At 48.2% G+C, this 22,621-nt stretch overlaps 1 protein-coding gene across 1 annotated transcript in view; it reads left to right on the top strand.

Annotated features, from left to right (window-relative positions):
• Nucleotides 1-7,750: 7,750 nt before the first annotated feature.
• Ras (Inosine-5'-monophosphate dehydrogenase ras) overlaps nucleotides 7,751-22,621 on the top strand; it is a 95,896-nt gene continuing 81,025 nt past the window's right edge. The window contains exons 1-3 of the mRNA XM_077683525.1: nucleotides 7,751-7,932; nucleotides 9,326-9,374; nucleotides 12,253-12,354. Coding sequence (XP_077539651.1) covers nucleotides 7,853-7,932; nucleotides 9,326-9,374; nucleotides 12,253-12,354 — 231 coding nt within the window. The 5' untranslated portion in view covers nucleotides 7,751-7,852. The remainder of the gene's footprint in view (nucleotides 7,933-9,325; nucleotides 9,375-12,252; nucleotides 12,355-22,621) is intronic.

The following is a 22,621-nucleotide window of genomic DNA, read 5'->3' as shown; positions in this document are numbered from 1 at the left end:
CTAATCACATGAGTGCATGGCTTCTTTCACAATTGGGCGGAGGAGCTGTTGTCGACGTTGCCATAGAGAAAGAAATACGTTGCTGCGTGTGGCCGCTGCACAGGCCGGCCGCGCCAGCAGTAAAGTAATTGTCCACCGCCTGCCATCCTCGCAGACATAAAAGCCGCTCGCCCGCCGGCGAGGCTTATCTCTGCAGCCCGAGACGCGGACGTGTCGTCTGTGCTATTTCGTTATCGTATCAGCAGCACGCAAGGGAGAAACGAGTGCCAAGGCTCGGATGTTTCCAGCAAACAGCGCCGATTTTCAAAGCCTATGTGGAATGCTCGCACGACGGTAGCTCTACACCATTAAAATTCTGCACGCGTGCACTGAACTGGAAAGAAATGCGCGTCGGTGCGAGGGTTGCGATGGTCGTATTACGCTCCTCCTTGACGGGTTTGAGACAACGGACGAAATAGGTTGGAATTCGCTACGGTTGTGGAAATTTGAGCAGCTGAAACCGTGCACGGTTTCGTAACGTGGAGCATATATGCAGTAGCTTCCGCATTAGGTTAAATATTTTCACTGGGAGAATTTATTCTTCTTGAGCACCAAAATACTGTAGGCATAGTCAGCAATTGTTAAGCTGGAATTCACTTTGAGCCCTTTTGCATCCGCGGGCAATCAGAAACTGTAAAGACTGATTGGATTCCCGTGTGCATTTGTGCGAAGTAGAGCTACCTTCGGCCATGTTTCTTCCTTTCGTGTCCACCAGAAATACCGCAGCCGCTTCACGAGCTGTGCGCATGCGACTGCGAGGGACCTTTTATTAATTGTGCTATGCTGGGTATACGAATTACGAATGCTAAAAAATGCCAGACTTGCATGGTGCGAGCTACGTAACTGATTATACGCGTAATTCGTGCATTTTGGTGTTGATGTATCGAGTTCGGTTCGTGTGGTTATTACAGGTTACTCTAGAAGCCCAATAACTGTGTGAAACTGACTCAGCGTTCTATTACGTGCTTGTGTTCGTCCCCATTTCCCGTTGTTTATTAGTAATATTACCGAATTTTAGCACTGATAGGTTGTCAGCCTGTATTTTGGTAATTCCAGTCGACAAAAAATATATACTCTGAAAAAAAAAGCATTTCCAGCTATGCACGCATGCATTCGGTATTTTTACTAGTTTTTAATGTATACGTGCTCTAGCGATTAGATACGAACCTGACTCGCATTCTCACAAACTATGTAGGTTCCTGAACCGGAGGCAACCGATTTTTCTTTATAAGCAGCGTGAGAGAGGGAGAAAAAAAAAACACGGAAAAGTTGAATTCACTGAGATACCGCATGGTACCAAACTTTGAGTGCAGCCAATGTTGTTTTTTTTTTTTTTGCAGAAATTATGCGCACCAGCAGACGTGAAAAACCCTTGCCTTTGAGTTTGTTATCTAATTATTATTTGCTACCTTCACCCCGAATGCTGTAAGCGCGTTGCCCGTACTCAAGTGGGGTTTTTTACGTATGCGTGCGAACTAGCTTGAGCTTGCGCCGAAATCTCAAACGCCCGTGTGTTCGAGATTTCGGCGCAGGTTGAAGACCCCCAGGTGGTCAGAATTAATCCGGAGCCCTCCACAGCGGCGCGCCACATCGGCTGTGTAGCGTCGGCGCGTTTAACCCCCACAATCAATAAGAAAAAAAAATCGCATGAACAAATGTTCGCACGAAACGTGCGAATAGGAACACTTCTCGTCGGCTGCAATTTTATGGTCGGCTGCCCTTATTGAAACTCTTACTGAGAATAATTTTTCAAATTGTCCGCACTCTTAGTGAGGATAATAGTGAGAATAACATTGTAAGCTATTCGCCCTTCTGAAGAAAACTGCATCGCTGCTTCAGCATGTGCCCGTTTCTTATTGCCGTTTTCTGCTTTGCCGCTGTTGCGGTCGTGGAGTCCGCGAGGCGTGGGCGAAGCTGAAGAAGTCGTGCGCGCGTCTCGCATGCATCGTTACTTGCCTCTGTGCGCTAGGTGACGTAACAGTGGCGTAGCCAGGAACGGGTGGGATTTGGGGGTTCAACCCCCTACCCCCAAATTTTCATTGATAGATGTTTCCTGCTCTTCCTTTTGAGGAAGCGTGCACATGTATAAACTGGACTCACGACTTCCTGAAACTATTTATGGTCCACATCTTCTCTCCCCACCTTCCCACCTTCGTAATGCCCACCTTCGAAGAAGATGAAGCAGATCGTGTAACATAGCCAGCTGTGCTCGCGCCAAGATGGCCGATGCCCATTAAATCATCGCCTCATCAATCATGTATGATAAATCATGGTTCGTCTCATCGTTATTCCGCCACGTAACAATATATATACTGGAGATCGTGGGTTCGGATCACACCCGGCGGGCATGTTTTTTCTCCACTTTCTTTCTATCTTGCAAAAAACCATATCGGTTTCAAGAAGCATAAATGACCTACCACATTTTACCCTTTGCTTTCCTTGGATTTCTTGACTGACTACCCTTATTCTGTCTTCATTCAACGAGCCCTTCATTTCTCATTCTGATTCACTACATGCACAGCAAGGGTCCTGGTTGTCTTGGTACCATAGGTAGATGGTTTAACGCTGGTCGGCCGCTACCGACATGTAGACGCTCGAGTGACAGCCCGGGGGCTACGAGTCACAGCCCGGGGGATACATCCAGGGACGTAGTTGGAGTGGCGCTGGCTACCACCCCGAATAATAGGAAACAATTACCTTAACAGAAAAAACCAAAAAAGTGTAGGGGAGCACATGCAGTCCCACCGTTAGCCCGTGGTTATCGCACCAGAAGCGTATTCTGGAGGTCGTGGGTCTGGTGCTTCGTTCCGGTTGACGTATCCCGCTACAAGCTTTGCCGATGCAGCGAGAAACCAGGGCGGATTCCGCCGCTGCAACGGCGTCGACGTGGGTGCTGACAAGCCGCCAGCGTGACCCTCCCTTCGCTGGTCTTCGCGGGGACGATGTCGAAGACTGGCTGGATCGGTACAACCGCGTAAGCCAGTTTAACAAGTGGGGCGACGCTTGCAAGTGGCAAGATGTTTCCTTCTATCCCACCGAAGTGGCGAAGACGTGGTTCAACAACAACGAAAGAAACATCAGCGAAAGAAAATGGTACTTTTTCCAGTACCGGTCCTCATAGTCGCCGCCACGGCGAAATAAAAAATGGCAGCCATGCACTTTCATGTGTTAATTTTGTGATTAAGACCCCGAGACTGCAACTGCGTTCACTGTGCGAGCTTAGACCTTCTCCTTTTCCCCTCATCCTTCCTCCCCCCAGGGCCTCATCTTCTCGTTTAATAAAGTGTTTCACTCACTCACGCCCCCCAAAATCCTCGCTGTCGGGAAACTCTTGCAAGATTCAGTCCCTGCCTCGCCCACCCGTGACCTGCTCTTTCACATGAATTCCACAGTAGCAAGTGCACATTTCCGTGACCGATCTTCAGTGGTCGAAGCGTCCTTATAACAACGGAGCTGTTGTTTGACAAGCCGTAAGCTCGATGTCACAGGAAAAACAACCAAGAAAATGAGGAGCGCTCGTGAGCGCTTGCCTCGCGGCGACCGCCAAGCGTTCCCGGCACAGGCAGTGGCTTTAGCAAAAAAGAATATATAGCAGAAACCACGAGGAGCGAGAAAATGCCGAGCGGTCGTGAGTTCGTGCCTCGCTACGACAGCCGAGTCCCCGGCTCGCGCTGTGGCTGTAGCAAAAAAAAAAAAAAAACCCCATCCAGCGCTGTCGTCAAGCGCTACCACGTAATGCTTGGCATGAGGAACACGACGATATCGATACATATGACGATACTACTAGCACAGTGCAAAGCAACGACGGAACATGTAAAAAAACAATTTCAAACGTGTTCAAATGCGTGGTGAAATGTCCTTTAGTGCTCACGTATAAATAAATCCTGCAGCTTCGCTATGCTTCAAGCCTTGCGCGACTTAGTGCAAGCTTTGCCCGTTGAGCTGGTGGAAGTCTACAATGCTGAGGATGGCTTTGCATCCACCATCGCCGTGAAGGATACGATGACCTCTTCGATGCGTTTGACGACGATTACTAGCATAGCAACTGTGCAAATAAACAAATATACTGAAACCGATGTGTACGGCAATGCTCACCTACAGCGGCTTCGCCATTCATGTCTTGGGCACGAGTGCAAGCTTCCCTGAATTTTTTTCTTTACGTTTTTTTAGCTTTGCTACTCCCTCACTGGCAGCCGTGTGCTCGCAGCGTGGCCAGCCTCAAACGTCCTGCCCCTTTCCTTTATAAGCTTCTAGGGCGCAGCCCTTTGGCGCCCGGTACCTGCGTTTCGCGGCGGTGTAAGGCATCTGTCGGCGTCCGCGTAACCGATTGAGCGAACGAAGCAGCGAAGCCAGCTAGAAAGAAAACGGAGAGAAGCATTTGGCGAAAGTTTGAAGGGGGGGGGGGGGGCGGCACGCGTGACGATGGTGTCATCTCTCCCACAGGAATGCTGGAACACAGACAGGGTTCCTCAAGAATGGAAACTAGCTCAGATCATCCTAATTCCAAAACCGGGTAAGAAATTAAGCCTTGAGAATCTGAGACCTATCTCGCTCACATCATGCGTAGGAAAGCTGACGGAGCATGTGGTGCAAACAAGACTGACAAACTACATGGATGATCACGATCTCTATCCGAACACTATGATAGGCTTCCGTCCGCACTTGTCAACGTGTGACATTATGCTCCAACTAAAACATGATATTTTGGAAAACAAGACAAGGGATACCAGAGTGATCGTTGCGCTTGACGTTGCGAAGGCCTTTGACAAAGTTAAACACACTGCTATACTGAACAACCTCCAGTGCCTTAACGTGGGGGAGAAGATGTACAATTACATCAGGAATTTTCTCACTGACAGGAAAGCAAATATCTCGATTGGACAAAGCTCACTTCATGGTATAAGCCTTGGCAATAGAGGTACTTCTCAAGGGTCAGTTCTGTCACCCATTCTTTTTAACATCGCCATGATTGGACTCCCCGAACGTCTCGAGAAAATAGAAAATCTTAATCGCAGCATATATGCGGACGACGTGACTCTTTGGATAGCAAGGGGCAACGACGGCCAAATAGAGGAAGCTTTGCAAACGGCAGTGGATGAAATTGAAGACTATCTCTCGGGAAAGGGCCTGAAATGCTCAGAGGAAAAGTGTGAACTTTTTGTCCTTCACACGCCAGGGTCAAGGATTAGTGACCGGAATCCGACTATCCAGATTAAAGCAGGTGGAAAGAAAATACAAAGAGTGCAAACCATCCGCATACTGGGCCTATGGCTTCAAGCCAGCGGCAGAAATAATGAGACAATAACTCGTATAGACTGCAGTGCACAACAAACTAGTAGGCTCATTCGGAGAATCGCAAACAAGAACTCAGGCATGAAAGAAGCCAACCTCCTCCGACTTGTTCAAGCGGTCCTGATCAGCAGAATCACGTACGCAGTACCATATCTAAAGCTAACCAAGGACGAGAAGGACAAGCTAGACGCGCTCATTAGAAAAAGCACCAAAACTGCTCTAGGACTTCCCATATGTGCCTCCACGGACAAGCTCATGAAGCTAGGCGTCTCCAACACCATAGACGAGCTGATCGACGCGGCAAGAATTGCGCAGCAGCACCAAAGACTGTTGTCAACCAAGGCAGGCAGGCATATCTTGAGCAAAATCGGTATCCCCCATGAAGCCACAGACGACCCGCAAGAGGATATTCCCCTGGACATCAGAAACAATATCCGAATCCCTCCCCTGAACCCAGCGTTCCATGAGGATAGGAGGCAGAGCAGGGCTGAAGCGCTACAGAGGAAGTGCGGAGGACGGTGCGATGTATTATACACTGATGCTGCGGAATACCATCGCAGAAGAGACAAGATTGCGGTTGCGTTTGATGAGAACATGGTCATATATACGCGCATGCTGCACGATCAGAAATAGGTCTGTCACAACGGCGGAAGAAGTGGCGATAGCGCTGGCAGCTACGTTCAAAAATACCAAAGTAATTATCTGCGACTCCAAAAACGCCTTAAACAATTACAACAGAGGACGAATATCAGCTGAGGCGGTCAGAATCCTTGCAAAAAACCCCATGGGCCATCAGGTTTTACTAATCTAGACCCCCGCCCAACAGGCTTTCAGAGGCAATGAAGGAGCAAACGAGCTCGCCCGAGGACTCACTTTCCAGGCAGGTTCAGGCGCTCCTTCCACAGGACACATATTGTCTGAAAAAGACAGGATGTTCACCTACCGAGAAATAATTGAATACTACAGGTTAACAAGAAAAGAATACCCGGACGCAGACCGCAAACTCAGCAAGAAGGAAGAGGCAATCTGGCGAAAATTACAGGTTGGAACCTGCCCAAATCCGCTACTGCTTAGTAAACTCTACCCAGGTCAATTTGAACCCAAATGCAAACATTGCGACAGCCTGGCAAGCATGGTCCACATGATATGGACGTGCCCACAAATATCCGACGGCACACACACCATAGACACATGGGAGGTTCTGGTGCTCAGCTCAGACCTAGAAGCCCAACAGAAAATATCATCAATCAAGCTCAGGCAGCCGCCAGATCCCAAGGGATACTGGCCGACTCCTAGCAAGGAAAAAAAAAAACAATTGATTGATACTAAATAAAAGTTTTTCATCATCATTCGCCATGCGTCGTTGCCATGGAGCAGCGCCACCTACAAGGAGCGCCCTCCTCCAGTCCTTTCCACCATCGAGTTTCTCAATATTGAGAAACTCTATGCTTTCCACCATAGAGTATATTGTAAGAAACTCTATGCTTTCCACAGACGCTGCTCCGTACGCCACTCATCCGAAACACGACATTTGCGCGGGAGGTTCAAACATGATTCGCAACAACATGCTTGCCGACGGCTGCGACGCCGGCAAGGAAGTATCACGCGCCGCCGTGCGTTCGCTGATGAGACGCAGCAGATATGCGCCGTGACCGAGAACAATGCAGTTCACGCTGCGCACAAATTTCGCATTAGGGAGTACAGTAATCGGCAGTGCATTTTTTTGTGTGTGCCCAGATGAACTCACCACGAGTTGCCGAAAAAGAGGAAATAAAATTTACCATATCTCCCTAAAGAAATTTGAGAGAAGCGCGAAAACTTCGTCCAATCGAAGGAAAGTGTTTGTAATGGATCGTCCGAACTTCAAAGACCCAAATCACAAACGAAGAACGAAACCATGCGACGATTTTTTGCATACTAAGTAAACACATGTACGAGCGATCTAAACTTATACCGATACGTGGTTGACATAACGATGACATAAAGGTATACTATTATAGTATACTTCTTCATGATCAATGTGTGTATTGTATTATCTAGAACCGTTACTTTTTCACGATTGTCAAGCGACCGTTTTGACCCAATGCAAGCCCGGTTGCACGCAGGCGCCGTGTGTCCAGAGATCTTATTAGAGCTTAATTAAATTTTCAGTCGACCAATCGGTTTATGGGCAAATGCATTGTTTTTGACAGGCCGCCATTGGTCCCACTAGGGAAGCTTTCGCTTTAAAAACGTGCAGCGCTGCCCGCGCAGCAAGCTGAGGGTGAGTCCTCTTGTTACCCCGCGCATGTGCAGATCGAAACAGTTATTCTCACCACGAGTGCGGACAGCGTGAACAACAGAGTGCGAATACGGACAGCCCACTCTAATCCGCATTGCGATAGTGGCGCCACCGCTAGAGCGTTAGCTGCTGAAGCTTTCCGCGAGGGGGAATGTGGGCACATGTGCGTTTTCGCGGGGAGCTCCGGCCGATAAGTCCACTTTACTTTGGGCCGTTCAGGTGTCGGCATCGTCTGTGGCCATGTCGGAGAAAGTAACGTTTCACGAGGACGGCCTCACTGCCCAACAACTAATTGGATCCGGGGACGGATTAACCTACAAGTACGTATCGCCTCCTCCTACTGTCATAATGATTTCCTCTTCTCATCTGCCTTTTTATGCACTGTGATTTCCGCACACGCCTCCCTTCTTTAAGGAAGCGACTTTTCTTGTATTGTTTTTCCCCGGCGTGCCAAGCTTTCCGTCTCGGTCGACCGTGCGAAGCCGATCAACTCCCCTAACCGATCCGCATCATTTGTACGGTGGAGGCGGCTCCGTTCAGGCTGAAACTAAAACTGCGAAATCCAGACTGAGACGAAAATCGTACAAAAGTGTAGCCTTTGCAGAAGGAAAAAAAAAAAAAAATCCCCCCCCCCCTTTTTTTTTTACAGGGCGAACTTTGGCGTGCCGTCACCTTGAATTTACGCTTCAAAGTGCGTAGACGTGTAACCGGTTCAGTTGCGCACGGATGCGGAGTATTCGGACTGCGCCAGAGCGCGTGCTGTTGCATATCACTTTTCCCACCTTTTTACCCTTATTATTTTGCTTGCTGCGTTCGAGGGTCTTTGAACTGCGTTCGAGGCTCTGTCCTACTCTTCGCGCCTATCTGCTGATTCAGCTGACGACCGTTTCAACATTCTTTGACGCCGCCAGGTTCAATTCTGTGGGCTTTTAATGCGTAGCGCAGTAGAATTATTGCTGCTGTGAAAGCACGTAATCCCGGCAGACAGCAGCGCGAACTCGTTTTTTCGGTGACGTAAAATACGTGCTCTCGATACTGGCGTTGCCTCGTAATCCGGGAATGCTTGCTTCCTGCGCGCGCGCTGTTAATGCTCGACGCTGAGTTTACGCATACCGAAATGTTTTTGTCGAAACTTAGCCTTGGGAACTGATGACAGGCAAAACTTGTGTAGACACAGTGTTCCATAAATCTTTCTTCCTGTATCTTGACTTGTCAGCGTGAATTGCCCCTTGGTAGTATTAACTACAAGTGTGTTCGATTTGACTGCACTCCGGGAACTAATTCCGGCGGTTCCTCGAATTTCCGCGTGCTGTGCGCGGCGCCAGCACTTTTTCTCAATTTTCCAGCAGTGCACAGCAAGGGCAGAACTTTCTGTGCGGCACTCCCGAGAAAGGAGGGGAGGGGCAGGCGAAACAGCTTGGGGGTCGCACTTGCGCTGTGCTATCGGGAAGTAGTTCCGGGAGTGCGGACCAAATAGAAAATACCACAGGCAAAATTTTGGCCAGCTTTTTTTTAAAGAAACTTACGAAAAAGCAAAAAGTATGAGCACCTTTTATCCTACACGCAGTTTTCCCACTAAGTGGACAAACAAACCAACTGAACTCGTGTCCATCACAGAGCTGCTGCTTTTAAAGCCTGTCTTGCGTTATTTGCACAGCGCCTGCTTCTTGGCCAGCTGCCCTCTGACACGTGTTTTCCTTGTTTTCATCGCAGCGACTTCCTCATTCTTCCGGGATACATTGATTTCAACGCTGACGATGTTGTAAGTGGTGTGGCTTCTGCTTCTGGTACCATCTCCTGAGCTTTGTCTTCAGCATTGGTTTGTCGGCAGTGCTGCAAAGAATTCATTGAAAGATGGTAGTTGCATACTCCAAGCGCACGTTTGTTTCGCATGTGTACATACACCTGTCCTTAGTACAGTAAATATAGCTGTATGGAACTTGATAAAAATATTTGCATGAAAAAACTGAAAGGCTGGATGTGTCAAACATCATAGTTTGTAAAAGAAAGCTGCTTCACTACTTTTTTAATGCGGCAAAGACCACTCTGCAGTTATTTTTTTTTATATAACTTCTTGGTCTATAGTAAGTTTTTGTATTACTATGTCGCATACACCTAGCTAAATCCCTTGTGCATTGCATACTTTTAAAGACCCTTTGGAAATTATCTTCGTTATGAATTGCCATTGAAAGTAAAATTTCATCCACACTTTCTGCGTACTTGTATTGATAAAAATGAGCAATGGAATTTTGCTGGTTGACTTCTTTTCATTTTTGTCCCACTGCCCCTTTAAAGCTTCTAAGCGCAGTATAAAAAATAGTTGCATGAAGTGCCGCTTAAGAAAACACGTACTAATTTCTCAGTGGTTGCCTGTTGGTGTAGTGTGAGCCAGTGTACGCCGGTGTTGCTTCATTGGGCAGATTGTGTGTTAATGCTTCTTGTATAGCCGTCTCAAAAGCTTCATTACAGTTAAAGCTGGATATAATGAAACTGACAAAAATTCACAATTTTTCATTACAAGCAGGTGTTGAGTTAAGGCTCGCGTGAACGAAGCGGAAACGAAACCAAAATGCTAGACATCAGTGGTGGTGAATTCACCCTTAAAGGATTAATTTCGCAGTGAAAAACGGGGATTTGCTCCTGCTGCTTTCCCACAAACTTGGTGACTACAGGGAACTCCAAAGAAGCTAGGTCACTTACCCCCCCTTTATTCACAAACGTTAACACTTTTGCCTTTTGAGACTTTCTTGGTGCCTTAACCCATTTCAAGGACCAAGTTAAACTTGTGTGGAAAGGGCACCCTTTTGCGAACTTGACGCTTTTTTTCCGCACTCAAAGTTTTTGAAGGTGCTGGCTGAGGTACTGTACTGGCGGCGATGTTCCTTCTTGTGGTAGGAGACTGCATTTAAAATTGTGAGGTTGTGTTCAAAAGACAACTTTTCATTTTCTGGCAGCATAGCTCATCACTGACGAACTAACACCACAGATGGCAGTGGAGACGGGAGACTACAGGCCGACAGGCAGCCTAGCACCTAACCGACACCGCACTCACACTGGAGGCGCACGGTAGTGTGCGGTGCGTGCAAAGTTCGCTAAATTAGTGCATTTCTCCAGCCTGTTTTTCAGAAAGTGCAAAAAGCAATGGGTCATCAGCGTAGCCAATTCGTTACATAGAGGTCGCAAACACGCGTGTTTCTATGGGGATGGCAGTGGGGAATTGAAAAACTTCCTTGAATCCAGGGGTTCGTCACATCGAGGTTCGTTACATCCAGGTTTAATGGTATTGCAACACCTGTTTGCAGGCTGTGTAGGCATGCATGCGAGTTTCTGAAGGCAAGTTAGTGCCCTACACTCGAGTAGAAAAGCGAGTAAAGTGTGCTAGCTTGTGTCATCAGGTACGTTACTTTATTGGCCACACCATTACGAAAACGCACTGTGTGTCACTTGCAAAGCCCGCATTAGCTTTCATGTTTTTCGAGTGAACTCTTGGCAGTTGCCCATATTCATCCAACTCTAGCATTGGTTAAGCTATTTTCACTCGGCCATGAAAAGGGAACTGCTTGCCCCGCTGGTACTGCTGTTCAACCTTTTCTCCCCGTGTGCTCGTAGTTCGGTAGGTGTGAATAAATGCCAGTATAAGGAAAAAAGGGCACAATCAATGCAACTAGTACAATACAACGCTCTGTACTACCCAGATCGTGGGTGCTTTCTCCATCACTCTTCAAGGGGCCATGAAGACAAAATACCAGTTTGTGTTGTTCGAAAGATCTCATGTTTTATAAGGTCCCCAGCGCTTATCCAGATGCAGACAATGTTTTATTCACTGAGAAATTAATCAATTTAAGCTAAAATTCTGATTTTCCCGCTAAATCGTGTTTTCGCGGTCTGCAGTGACATGACAGGAACCGACCGTGAAGCCTCGTTTGCCGTTGGTGAACCTAGATGGTGCCGCCATACTGGGGCAAGCCGTTTTCTGCCTCTGGTTTGTTTTTGACCATATTTGAACCTGGCTTGTTTTTGTTCAGGCAGAATATAATCGTTCCGTGAAGCATAGTGCTCGCTTGGCAAATATGGTCACGTAAGAGACCGTTGCTTGTGTCAATTGGCCAGTGTTGTCTGAGACTACCCCCGAAGCCCTCAGTCCTGTTGAGCTAAAGCGAGCATAGTGCGTGCAGTACCAACAGCAGTACGCATCGGTACTTCTGTGTTTACGTGTGCTTTCGTAACTTACTCTGTTTGCCCCACAATTCTTACTGCTTCAAAACGAATGTGCCCTAAATTTAAGGGCGAATAGCTCGTTCGGCAAGCCTATAAGCTCTGCCTAATTTGCGTTTGCTTTTGCCGGCCTCCGCCAATCGCAGAGCTGGCTGGTATGACATCGTAGGCTCTGTTGCGCGAAATGCACGAGTGTACTGCATGGCCATTCCATTTTTTCCTAACTATGTAGCTTCTTTGAGTGAAGTTTACGCTAAAAGTGGTTTCAGTGCGATTCTAACGAGGGAATCTGTTGAATGAACCAAACTTGTGTTTTGTCTTCACGGCCCCTTTAAGGAAGCCATTAAAGGTCTGTACCAATGCCACCTAACATGCCAACAACTGCTGTCGGGCTAGAAGAGGGAAGTGACTTGTTTCCCACCCAGGACCTCACCTCCAAGCTCACCAAGAAGATCACCCTCCAGGCCCCCCTGGTGTCCTCACCAATGGACACGGTCACCGAAGCAGATATGGCCATTGCCATGGCGGTGCGTGCTGTTTCACTGCTTTTTGAGGGAGGAAACACAAATGGAATGCCCTCGTGTGTGTAGTTAGGTAGAATAGTTGTGGGGGGGAGGCTGGTGGAAGCAAAAACTAAGGTGCAGGGGTCCTGATTTTCCCCATGCGGTGAAAGTTAATGCATGGCCCTTCACTATGGTGTGCCTCATGGGCCAGGTGTAACTTGTGCATGTAAAGTCAGTTTTAAAATTTGAATGCTCAAAAGAAATGACTAAAACTGTACCTGTTACCAGAATCATGAATCAGGAAATTAAATTTTGTACAAATAACATGCAATGCGTTGAACCGAAAAAAATACTGGTTCGGTTATGGTTCGGGTTTGGGTAAATTAATTTTGTTCCGGTTCAGTTCTGGTTCGACTAAATCACGTACCGAACCGGTTTGCAAACCGGTTCGATGACATTGCTTGGTTCGGGCAAATTCATTTTGTTCCGGTTCAGTTCTGGTTCGACTAAATCGCGTACCAAACTGGTTTGCAAACCGGTTCGATGACATTGCTTATCAGCTAAGTGGGGAAAAAAGATTTAGTAGTTTAAAAAAAATGCAAGCAAAAGATCAAAACGCTGCTGTTTCCTAATAACAGTGGTGCAATTTCAAAGAAAATTTAACCGATTTGGTGAGACAATAGAGTTTTAGCTGACTGTTTCTAATGGTCTGCTCTGCTCCCATAGCAAGAGGGTGCGCCATTGTGCATGCGTGGCGCGCTTGGGCGCTAGCCGGGGCCTCTTAGTGGACCATCGTGGCAGCTCACAGTATCGCGCAGAATTGTAAGATGGCTGCTCCCTGTGAGGCGAGCGCGCTACGGCGAACTCCGTTTCTTCGCTTGAAATGCGAGCGACAAAACCGCGAAAGTGCTTCCGAATAGGCAAAGGTGCCACACATCTTAACGACGTTTAGAATGCAAGCAAAAAAACGTTGGCCGAAGCGTGGGCTTACTTTCATGCACCTCCGAGAGAGACAGACTTCCCTTGGCTATTCGAAAGTAGAATGGCTTCTTTTCATAAATATTTAGGACCATTAAATCGTGCCACCGACTAAATTATATAAAAAAGGTGAAATAAGGCACTAAACACAGCACTTTGGACGTCGCGACCGGCTGTTCAGTGCGCGTAGAAACGCGCGCTGCGTGCAGTTCGACGTTGTGTGGCGGAAGTTTTTTAAGAAACATAGTTATAACTGTAAGTTGCAGGGTCCGAAAGGATCAAAATGCTGCGGGAAAGAATTAGTGGCAGCACCGCTACTGCTGTGTGGAGGACTGCCACAATCGCGAAAGGCTGCCATGGAGAATAAGCGTCGCAAGAAATGGATTTTAGCAGTAAGAAAGCCATGGCATTTTTTGTCAGTGGAAAGAGTAAAATTATGAGTACGATGACTGTTTAGGCTCAGCGCAGACACGAAGGGCCATAAAACTAAAACGTTTGCTTTCAGTGTTCCATACACATCGCGCGCTGCGATGAATCGCATGCCGTCATAGTATTTGCATAACACAAGGTATTACGGCTTCCGCCACTATTGTTTTATCAGCAGTAATCTTTTTTTAGCGTCATGCACGGCACCGAATGGATGCCAAAAGGCGGCACAAGAATATGTTCACAGCACTTCACGGGTGATGCCAAAAGCAATGTCAAGACTGTCAATATGCATCCCGCTTACTGCCCTACTTTGTTCCCCGAAGTGTACAGAGTTCGGCCACGCATTCCAAGTGAGAGCTTGGCAAGCTATCAAAGGCAAGGTTGCATTCACTCGCGCTGACTTCTTTAATGCTTTTGCGTACTCTGAAAGTTGAGGTTATTCTTTAAGCAGAGGATAGGGAGGCGGAGGAAATACTTTTTTTTTGGAGAATTCTGAATGGCCTGAACAAACTGTATCAATTAGCCGCTAAGACGACTCTAACATTACTCGCAACATAGAAGCCGAAACTAAACAGAATCTTCGTAAAGACAACCGCATCTCCGCAGCAGATTTCCAACTGTGTGGAACTGCGTTTACTTTGTCATCAGCTAATAACGTTTGGAATCCGTTGTCAATTAGTGACAACACCAACAGAGTCGAAGAAGGGCAACCGAAAAAGTAACTGTGTGTTTGCGCGAACAGAGGAAACAACACAAACGCGCTTCTGTCGTGGAGCGGCGTTGTATACGCTGGGGTCACTTTATTAGGCTGTGATAAAAGAAAAAATTCATACTGACCTGAATTGGCGCTGTAAATAAGCTTCCCTTGCTGAGAATGGGACTTCACAACGATGTCTGTCCCATCAATTTCTTTCACGTCGTACACGCGAGCGGGTACGTACAATTTCTAACTTCTCACGCACACGAGGCCGACAGTAGTAGTTCAGCTCCGTAATTGTCAGGAAATCACACAGAAGCACTTGAGACAAGGGGAAACTATTTGCCAGAACAGTTTTCATGCATGAGACACCTTTCAAAAACAATGTCAGAATCACAAAAACAAACAACCGAGAGGTGCCAAATATCCGAATGCGCGCCCGCCGTCTGGTTCTCACAGACCCAAAGTTAACTCGAGCTTTTGTGGGGCGGCGCTGAGTGTACTTATTTGTCGTGCCCTCTGAGCAGTGGCCGGTCCCTATAACGTACCGTATTGTCACGTGTTCTATAAGGTGTATACACGATTGTAGGTCTACCCTTTTTTTCAAATTTTACTACCGAGTGTTGGGGGTCGACTTAGAATCGAAATCAAACCGTGTACCACTAGTAATGGCAAGGGAAACGAGAAATCGGGTGTGTTACAAGGTGGGGAGAGCTTTGCACCCTCGTTTCCATGGTTACGGTCAAAGCACAGCGTATTAATTTACTGTTGCATACATTCTGGCGTCAACAAAGGGTATTCCGACGACTTTGAAAGTTGGCGTTCGCGATCTGTGCCCCTTGTGCGACTAACCTCCCACCATTGTGTTCGGGAGTGTACTGAGCAACGAGATGTGATTGTGGCTACGTTAGCGCTGCGCATTCAATCAAGGAATTCGCTAATACTTGTTTTGTTTATTAGGGACGAACAAAACGCTTCTTGAATGCAAATAACGTACTTACGAATAAAAGGAATTTTCGAGCAGCAGCTTCTGTCACCCGCCATGTTTGTTTTGATATCGTGCGGCAGTGGCTGTTGCCGGTAGCTTTGATTGTTGTGATCTCGCAGCGAATGTGTTCTCATGATTGGAAGTAAAGTTTGCTGCTCAACCCACAGCACATGGTTATTCCGCGGGCTTAAGCGGGGGACACATGGGCGGAGAGGGATGCGTCTGAGCACGCGATTCTCTGTTCCGGTAGCCGGAACGGCCCCCGCCCGGCACCCAAAACCGGCTCTCCGCATGCGTCAAACCTGCTAGATATTTTCCGCCGCTGCCACGCGTCAAATGTGTGGGCAATTAACTGGCAGGGGGCGTGAGCCAATCACAGCACGGGGCGCGGAAGCGTCATTCATGACGTTTCGTGCGGGTTTCAAAGTGTCCTTCGCATCTGGATTTCGCGAGGTGGCTTTCTACTGCGCCGCAGCCATGAGCAGCTCAAAGGCGGACCGCATCACCGAAAACGATCCGCTGATATCTCTGGTACGAGCAGAAGCAAATATATGGGATCGAAAAACAACTGCGTATCGCTTTCGCTTGCCTTGTAACTGCAAAAGACCACGCTGCAACACTAAAATTAAGAGCAACATCTCTGACAAGTGTCGGCATTGCAGTGTTTTTTTTTCTCCGTGTAGTCAGTGAAGGCTTCCTTTATCGTGGTTGATGCGGTGGCTTTATTAAAGTTCATGTGAAAAGAACAACCACCGAAACCATATTCTTGCCACGTTGGATTAGAAAAGCATTTGTAGAAATCCAGATAATTATCAATAATGCCTAGCATTCTTACGCCACTAGTATTCATTGAGTTTTTTTTTGGCGAGATTTGGCTATGAGTAGCCAAATACGTTGGGGTATTGTATTTTGATTTTTGATTTTGTTTCTTTTCACTAATGATCTAAATTGCACCATTATATTGATTAAGCGCATTCACTTGACCCCGCAGATGACAGGCGTAGGGCTGGTTTCGTCCGTTTGCACGATTCGTGTTTCCGTCGTTCTTTTCCGGGCTTTTTAGTTGAGTCTTCGTTTTCCGGAATACATGTGCAGCTTTCCCGCTCTGCAATTTTTTTAGCGAAATGAAAAGTTCTTTTGCACAGCTAATATTTGGGGTGTTGTGACCGGGCGGGGGCACCTGATCCGAGTTCCGTGGCCTCCAACATACGATGGGTAGCATGTATGATGCGAGCGGCCAGCCGCTGTTGCAGCCGTGAAGAAGTCCAGAGCAGTAGGATAACGTAACTGTTTACTTCATAGCGAGAGGTGAGCCGAAGCCAAAAAAACATACAATGCCCTGACGGGCGAGGTTACAATACAGGACTCGAGCAGAGCGACCGCATGGATTCACTGCTCAGACAGGAATGAATTTCAGCGTTTGTGCTGCTTCTATTTATACCCTAAAGCAACAAAGGTCAAACGCCCCCAAGAGTAACACGCCACGAACATCACAGACACACACAACGCTCTTTCCACAGTTTGTGAGTCATTCATAGCCTCGCTGCACGTGGCGTCCGAGAGAGGGGAGAGAGTGTCCTTGAAAGGTGCCGGGGTCGCGCTATCGAAGCTTGATCGCGCCGATAGCGAAACGTCTGAGCCGGGTATGTCGAGGCGTGACTCACCGCCACGCTGATGCCTGAAGGGTGTGGCGAACGTCGTGGCTTCGCACGTGGAACCTGATGCGGGAAAACACGTGGCGTTGGCCGATTCGTAACAGGGGTGAATACTTGCTTTGTGCACAGTTTCAAGTCGCGCACGTTGCGCGACTGGGTTCCTGAGCGATGGGAACTATCCCATAGAAATGCATGGCGAGTTAGATTTGACAGCGAATTACAGAAAAAATATTCAAAAGCCTGAAATATTCTTTTAGCGTTTTAATCTTTACGTTGACTTCTAGCATTTTGCCAAATATCATTTTCCTAAAGTGGTTTTTCTAGGTTCCCGAGAGGTTGTAATTTTGAGCGAGAAAGCTGGGTACGATATGTAAAGATGCATTTTTTAAAATTTCGTCCCTATTTTTGCGAAATGGTTATGCTGTGTATTTGGGGGGGATATTCTGTTTGACCATTTACCTTCATTACGCTATTACAACGATTAACTGTGTTGCTTCCGCCAGTTCCACATTTTTGTGGAACTGCAGGGCGTTACACAACTGGCTCGTCTATTCAATTTTTTTTGCAATTCCAACGTTCTTTTGTTGGCTTTTAAAGTCCCGTCTTTGTTTTCGAGCACATGTAAGACATATTTTTAGTATGCTCACTGTTGTGATTATTTTTTTTTCTATTTTTGTAACTCATGTTAGGTTTTCAAAACTCCGCTTGGCCAATTATATCCATTTACGCTATTAATGGATACAATTGGCCCCAGTTACTTAAAGCAACAATCTCCTAGGAGAGAAAATCATGAGCACCGCGGGGCACCCAGGAAAACTCCGTCAAGCGTCAATGCGACCCTTGTGCAGGCTGCCAAAGGCTGCATGCACGCACGTGACGACGGAACAGGGCGGAGCTAAGCGGCCCGACGCGTCGACGGCGTCCGCGCACCATGTGTCTCCAATTCCACCAAACGGCCGTGGGGAGCGGTTTCCGGAACGTTTACCGGAGCCGAAAACCGGCTGCAAAGACGGACATGTGTCTGGCCCTTTACACAGAAGCTTCTCTTTTTTAACATCTACTGTGTGCACCGTGAGTGTACGGCTCTTGGGGGAGCGTCGATCATTGATGGAAAAGCTGCTGTAGGGGGGTATTGGTAGTTGACGGAAGAGCTTCTCTTCCGGCACTCATTTACAGCAGCGTTCAAACGGGCTGCTTTGTGCGCTCGCAAATATTTTTTTTTTTTGAGATGCAATTTTGGAGGGGTCGACCTACATTCGAGTCACCTTACAATCGTGTAAATACGGTATCTCGCAGGAGCCGTAAAAATTCACACTATAAGCGATACTGCACTATAACCGAACCATGCGTGAAATCCAACCACATCGCAACCTAAGTCCCAAGTCATCCTATATTTAGCATCACTCGAACGCACAGCACTTAAAAACAACCGCACGACCTTTATTTCGTACTTTTTTTTTCACATTAGCCGCTGCTGCAAGTGCGGTCTTACAAACGGCGAGCGTGGCTTTAAAGGGCTGGTGAAGAGCTTTTCAAAAAATTTTTGTTGGGGGCATTACCTTATGGTCTTCTTGGTGCTGAATTCGAAAAACATGTTTACTTATGTGTAAATGCACCCAAACCATCTTTTTTCGTCAAAATAAATGGCCCCTGCCCAGCGGCGCGATCAGAGCCCTGGCTGCCTTTCATGATTGGCCGGCTGCAGATGGCGTCATATTCGGAAGTGCCGGCGCTGCGGTGACCGCTCGGCCTGAAGATCTCATTCTGTTCCCGTTCAGATATGGGCCAGAAGGTCCTCTGGTGAACGGAGGGCTCGCACAATCTTTCCTTACAATAGGATAGCCTGAGGGAAGTATAAACACAACAAGTTCGCTCGCGGCGAGCTTTAGAAAGGGGTTCTCCCCTGACGGCTCATGGCCGACTTCTGTTTCTCGGGTGCAGGGAAGTTGCACAGACATTCGTTCACTGCTTTCACTACCAGCGCTAGTCACAATTCCTAGCACAATTTTTCAACACACCATGATCCCCATCCTCGAATGTGGAACTTTGTTTTTACATTCGGACAGGCGGCAACAAGCTCTGTGCAGTGGCCTGCGATGCGCACAGGCAGCAGCTAGCGATGCGGCCCGGCCGCCGCCGGTCGCCGCGTCGCGCAGAGGTGCTGGTGCCGGGTCGCTGCTCGGCTGGTCAGCGGAACGTGGCATTGCTGCACATACGCATGTTTTAAAATAGGGGAGTCGAAGGTGGTCGCCCCCCAAAAGCTAGAGGAACCCAAGCGCAGCACGCTGGTCCCCGACGAGCTTTAGGACGCCTTCCCCAACAGCTCCAGCCGGCTCAGGTTGCACGGATCCCCGCTGATGTTGGGAACTTTAGGCTTAGCACCAAGGGTCGCCGCTATCTCTACAATTGTGAATGACTATCCTTAACACAGTTTTTCACCACACTATCAAACCCTTTCTCGCATGTGGAACCTTATTTCTACGTTGATAGTCATTCTAGCAATCGGTGCTATGCTCATTCTTGCGCGCAGGTAACGCCATCCATCGGCCTCTCGCTGCATCTCGTGCTCGGGCAGGTTCATTTGCTGCTGTCGACGAGCCTCTGCGACCGATCGGTGCTCCGCATCGCAATACAAATTCGATCACCTCTTTTGAAATGACCTTGGATGACAATCCCTAGCGCAATTTTTCACCACACTATCATCCACTCTCTTGCACTTTTACCTTGCTTTTCGCGACGGCCTTGATTCTTGGCGGCAGCGAAGAGCGGTCGCTGTCGTGGCATGGGTGGTGCGAGCCGTTTTGGGCGCCGTACGGGCATGCACAACCGGCGAGTGTGCGGAGCGCTTCCACGCGCAGAAAACGCTTCATGCTTTCAGCTTGCTTGATTTCTTCTTAAAATCTACCTATTCAGCTAAGCTGTCGTCACAGCCAACAACATTGATCGGGAAAACGAGCAAGAAGTTCGGGAAGCCTAGAGCGCTGCGGTCAAAAAAATTTCATAATCTCCTCATAATAATGGATCAGGAACTTGGGGTACCTCCGTGTTTGTTTGAGCCCGTCGCTTCGCGTATGAAGCACAGAGCACCCGACGACACGGCTGGCCCCGCGACTACTCGTGAAGGTAACGTAGTAGCCACGGGCACTCGGGTAGGAAATCTCTGGTATCTAGGAGTCGCTTTAGGGAATCGCACAGTAGCATTACGGTTAAAAATCGACGCAGAAGCAACTCCACACAATAAAGATTAATAAAGTGAAGATTACACACCTGCTTAATTCGTTAATTCGGAACTTCGCCTAGAAAACTGGGACACAGCGAAGCGGCGGCGCACGTTGCTGGCCGTCTTCCGAATGACGCTACTTTGGGTCGCTGCCGCTCGGTTTCTCGCTTTTCCAGCGATGCGGCAGGGAGCAGTGGGCGGGGCGTAGGGTCAACTTTAACGACTAATACCGCTGTCTCCAAGCTAAAAATGCAGAAAAAAGTTTATAGGCATAAACTGACCAATGTAATAATTGTAAAAAGTAGAGCTTTGCCCGGTTTTAAAGGGACCCTGCAACACTCTTTGAGCAGTGCAAGTAAACCTGCGCGACGTTTAGATTACACTGCCGGGAATACCTGAGCCAAATATTACACGTGCACGTGAAGTGGTGAGCGCGCAAATTGATGTGAAAGACGCGGAAAAACCAACCGCTCTCTCTTCAGTTGTCCTCATTATGCAACCCCTGGCATGGCCTACGGGACGTCACCTAGGCCATGGCTGCCCGATCGGCTGTCACTGGTCAACTTCGCGGCTAGATTCTCCCATTTCCGTCGTCATCGCTGTGTACAAACCTCTTCTATGCCTGAACCTGTAGGCACAGTTTTACCGCTTCTTTTGTGTTTTGAGTGCGCGCGGAGTTTGAGTGATGAGCTCAAAACTTCCCTTTCAACGGGACCACTCGACTACAAACGTTTATTGCTTCAAAAACGCCCTACCAGCTCGAGCGCGCACTTGCGAGCAGGCACCCATGCCTGCTTTTTTGTGGCACCAGACCGGAAATAGGCCCCTCCGCGTTGCGGAGAAAAGGAGAAAACTACCTGGCATGTGATATATCGAAGGCCGCCGAAAAGAACACCGCGAGCCGCCCCCCTCTCCGGGAGAGAGCGCGCAGCTTTCGTCGCGTTGTCCGCGGTCGAGTTGAGAGGGAACGATTATGCGCGATTTCTCATCGCGCGTAGTTTCGTTAATTGTGAACGGATTTTCATAATTCTTGCGGGAGAAGATTTCTGGGACAATAGACTTTATCCCAAAATACATTACTAGTAGTCGATGGCAAGTGTTGCAGGGTCCCTTTAAAAGCGCTTCAGTAGCCCTTTAATGTGTCCGTGTTTTGAAGGACCATGGCTGCGTTTTTAGGGCGGGACGTGATAAGAGCGCCAGCGGGATTTTATTAGTACTATTTTTTTGCCCAACCTGGTGTTCACGATCCCCAAGGCGGCTGCTTATCAGCGCAACGTACTGTGGTGGTGGAAATCTTCGGCTTCGCGCGGCTTGCTTGTTCGGAAAGGGAAAGAGCGGTGCCTTATCTGCACCACGTTCAAGAGCTTGAACTGCATGGAGCGATTTCTTCTCACGAAAACGTGCAGTGCACGCCGCAGGCGCAGCGACGCCTGCGCGAAACAACTTTCGTGGTGTGTGCGGTGCGGTTAGAGGCGGCAGGAAACATGGCGGCGTCGGCACTGGTCGTGAAGTGGTTCCGGACATTTCATCGAGCGCCGTTTCATCGAACGCCGTTTCATCGAATGGTGTCTCATTGAACGCCGTTTCATTGAAGACTTTTCATTGAACGCCGTTTTATTAAATATTCATTCTTTCCCATAGCACAGTGACAGTATTTGTGCAAGCTTGCTGCCCGCGACATGGAAATGCTTAATAGATAAGACTTTACAGGACTCGTGTACTGTGCTTTCAAGCATGCGTGCCCGTTGCCCTGATGTGCGCATGCCTTGTCACGACAAATCGTATTTGTTGCGGCGGGGGGGGCGTTTTGCGGATATTGCATGCTTGGCATACGTTGGCACGGCACGTGTTCGGGGGTACATATAGCCGATATTTTACCCCGTAAAGTTAGCATACGTGCAGTGGAGTTCACTAGGAGAAGCCATGGAAAACCGAAGCTCTGCTTAGGTGGCCACGCCCACGTTTCCCCCAAGAAAGTTCTGCAGAACTTTTACGGAGCTTCCAGGGGATGCGTGGTAGCTCTCTATGACGTGGATCAAAGAACACAACCATGTTCCAGGCAGCACTAGTGTTGAAGTGCTTTAGGCCAATCAAGAAATCAAGCGGGTGACTTCCCCCAGCGACTTTTGTAGTTCGAGAAGAAATGTTTCGTGGTCAAAGCACGTCAACTGCTGGGCGGCATGGTAATTCGGACGCCTCCACGATTTCTGCCCAGCCTTTGATAGCTGCAGGGGAGCCACGGGAAATAATGCCGTGGAGAGCTGGCACAGCTGCTTCCTCGAAGTCGTGGGCACGCTGGTTAAAGCCGCCTTCAGCAAGAACCA

This window comes from Haemaphysalis longicornis, unplaced genomic scaffold (genome assembly GCF_048455015.1).
Source record: "Haemaphysalis longicornis isolate Haplotype H1 unplaced genomic scaffold, Haemaphysalis longicornis Haplotype H1 scaffold_9, whole genome shotgun sequence".
In the NCBI taxonomy this organism is placed as follows: Eukaryota; Metazoa; Arthropoda; class Arachnida; order Ixodida; family Ixodidae; genus Haemaphysalis; species Haemaphysalis longicornis.
Note: the sequence above shows the minus strand (reverse complement) of the source record. Positions and strands in the feature narration are given on the sequence as shown.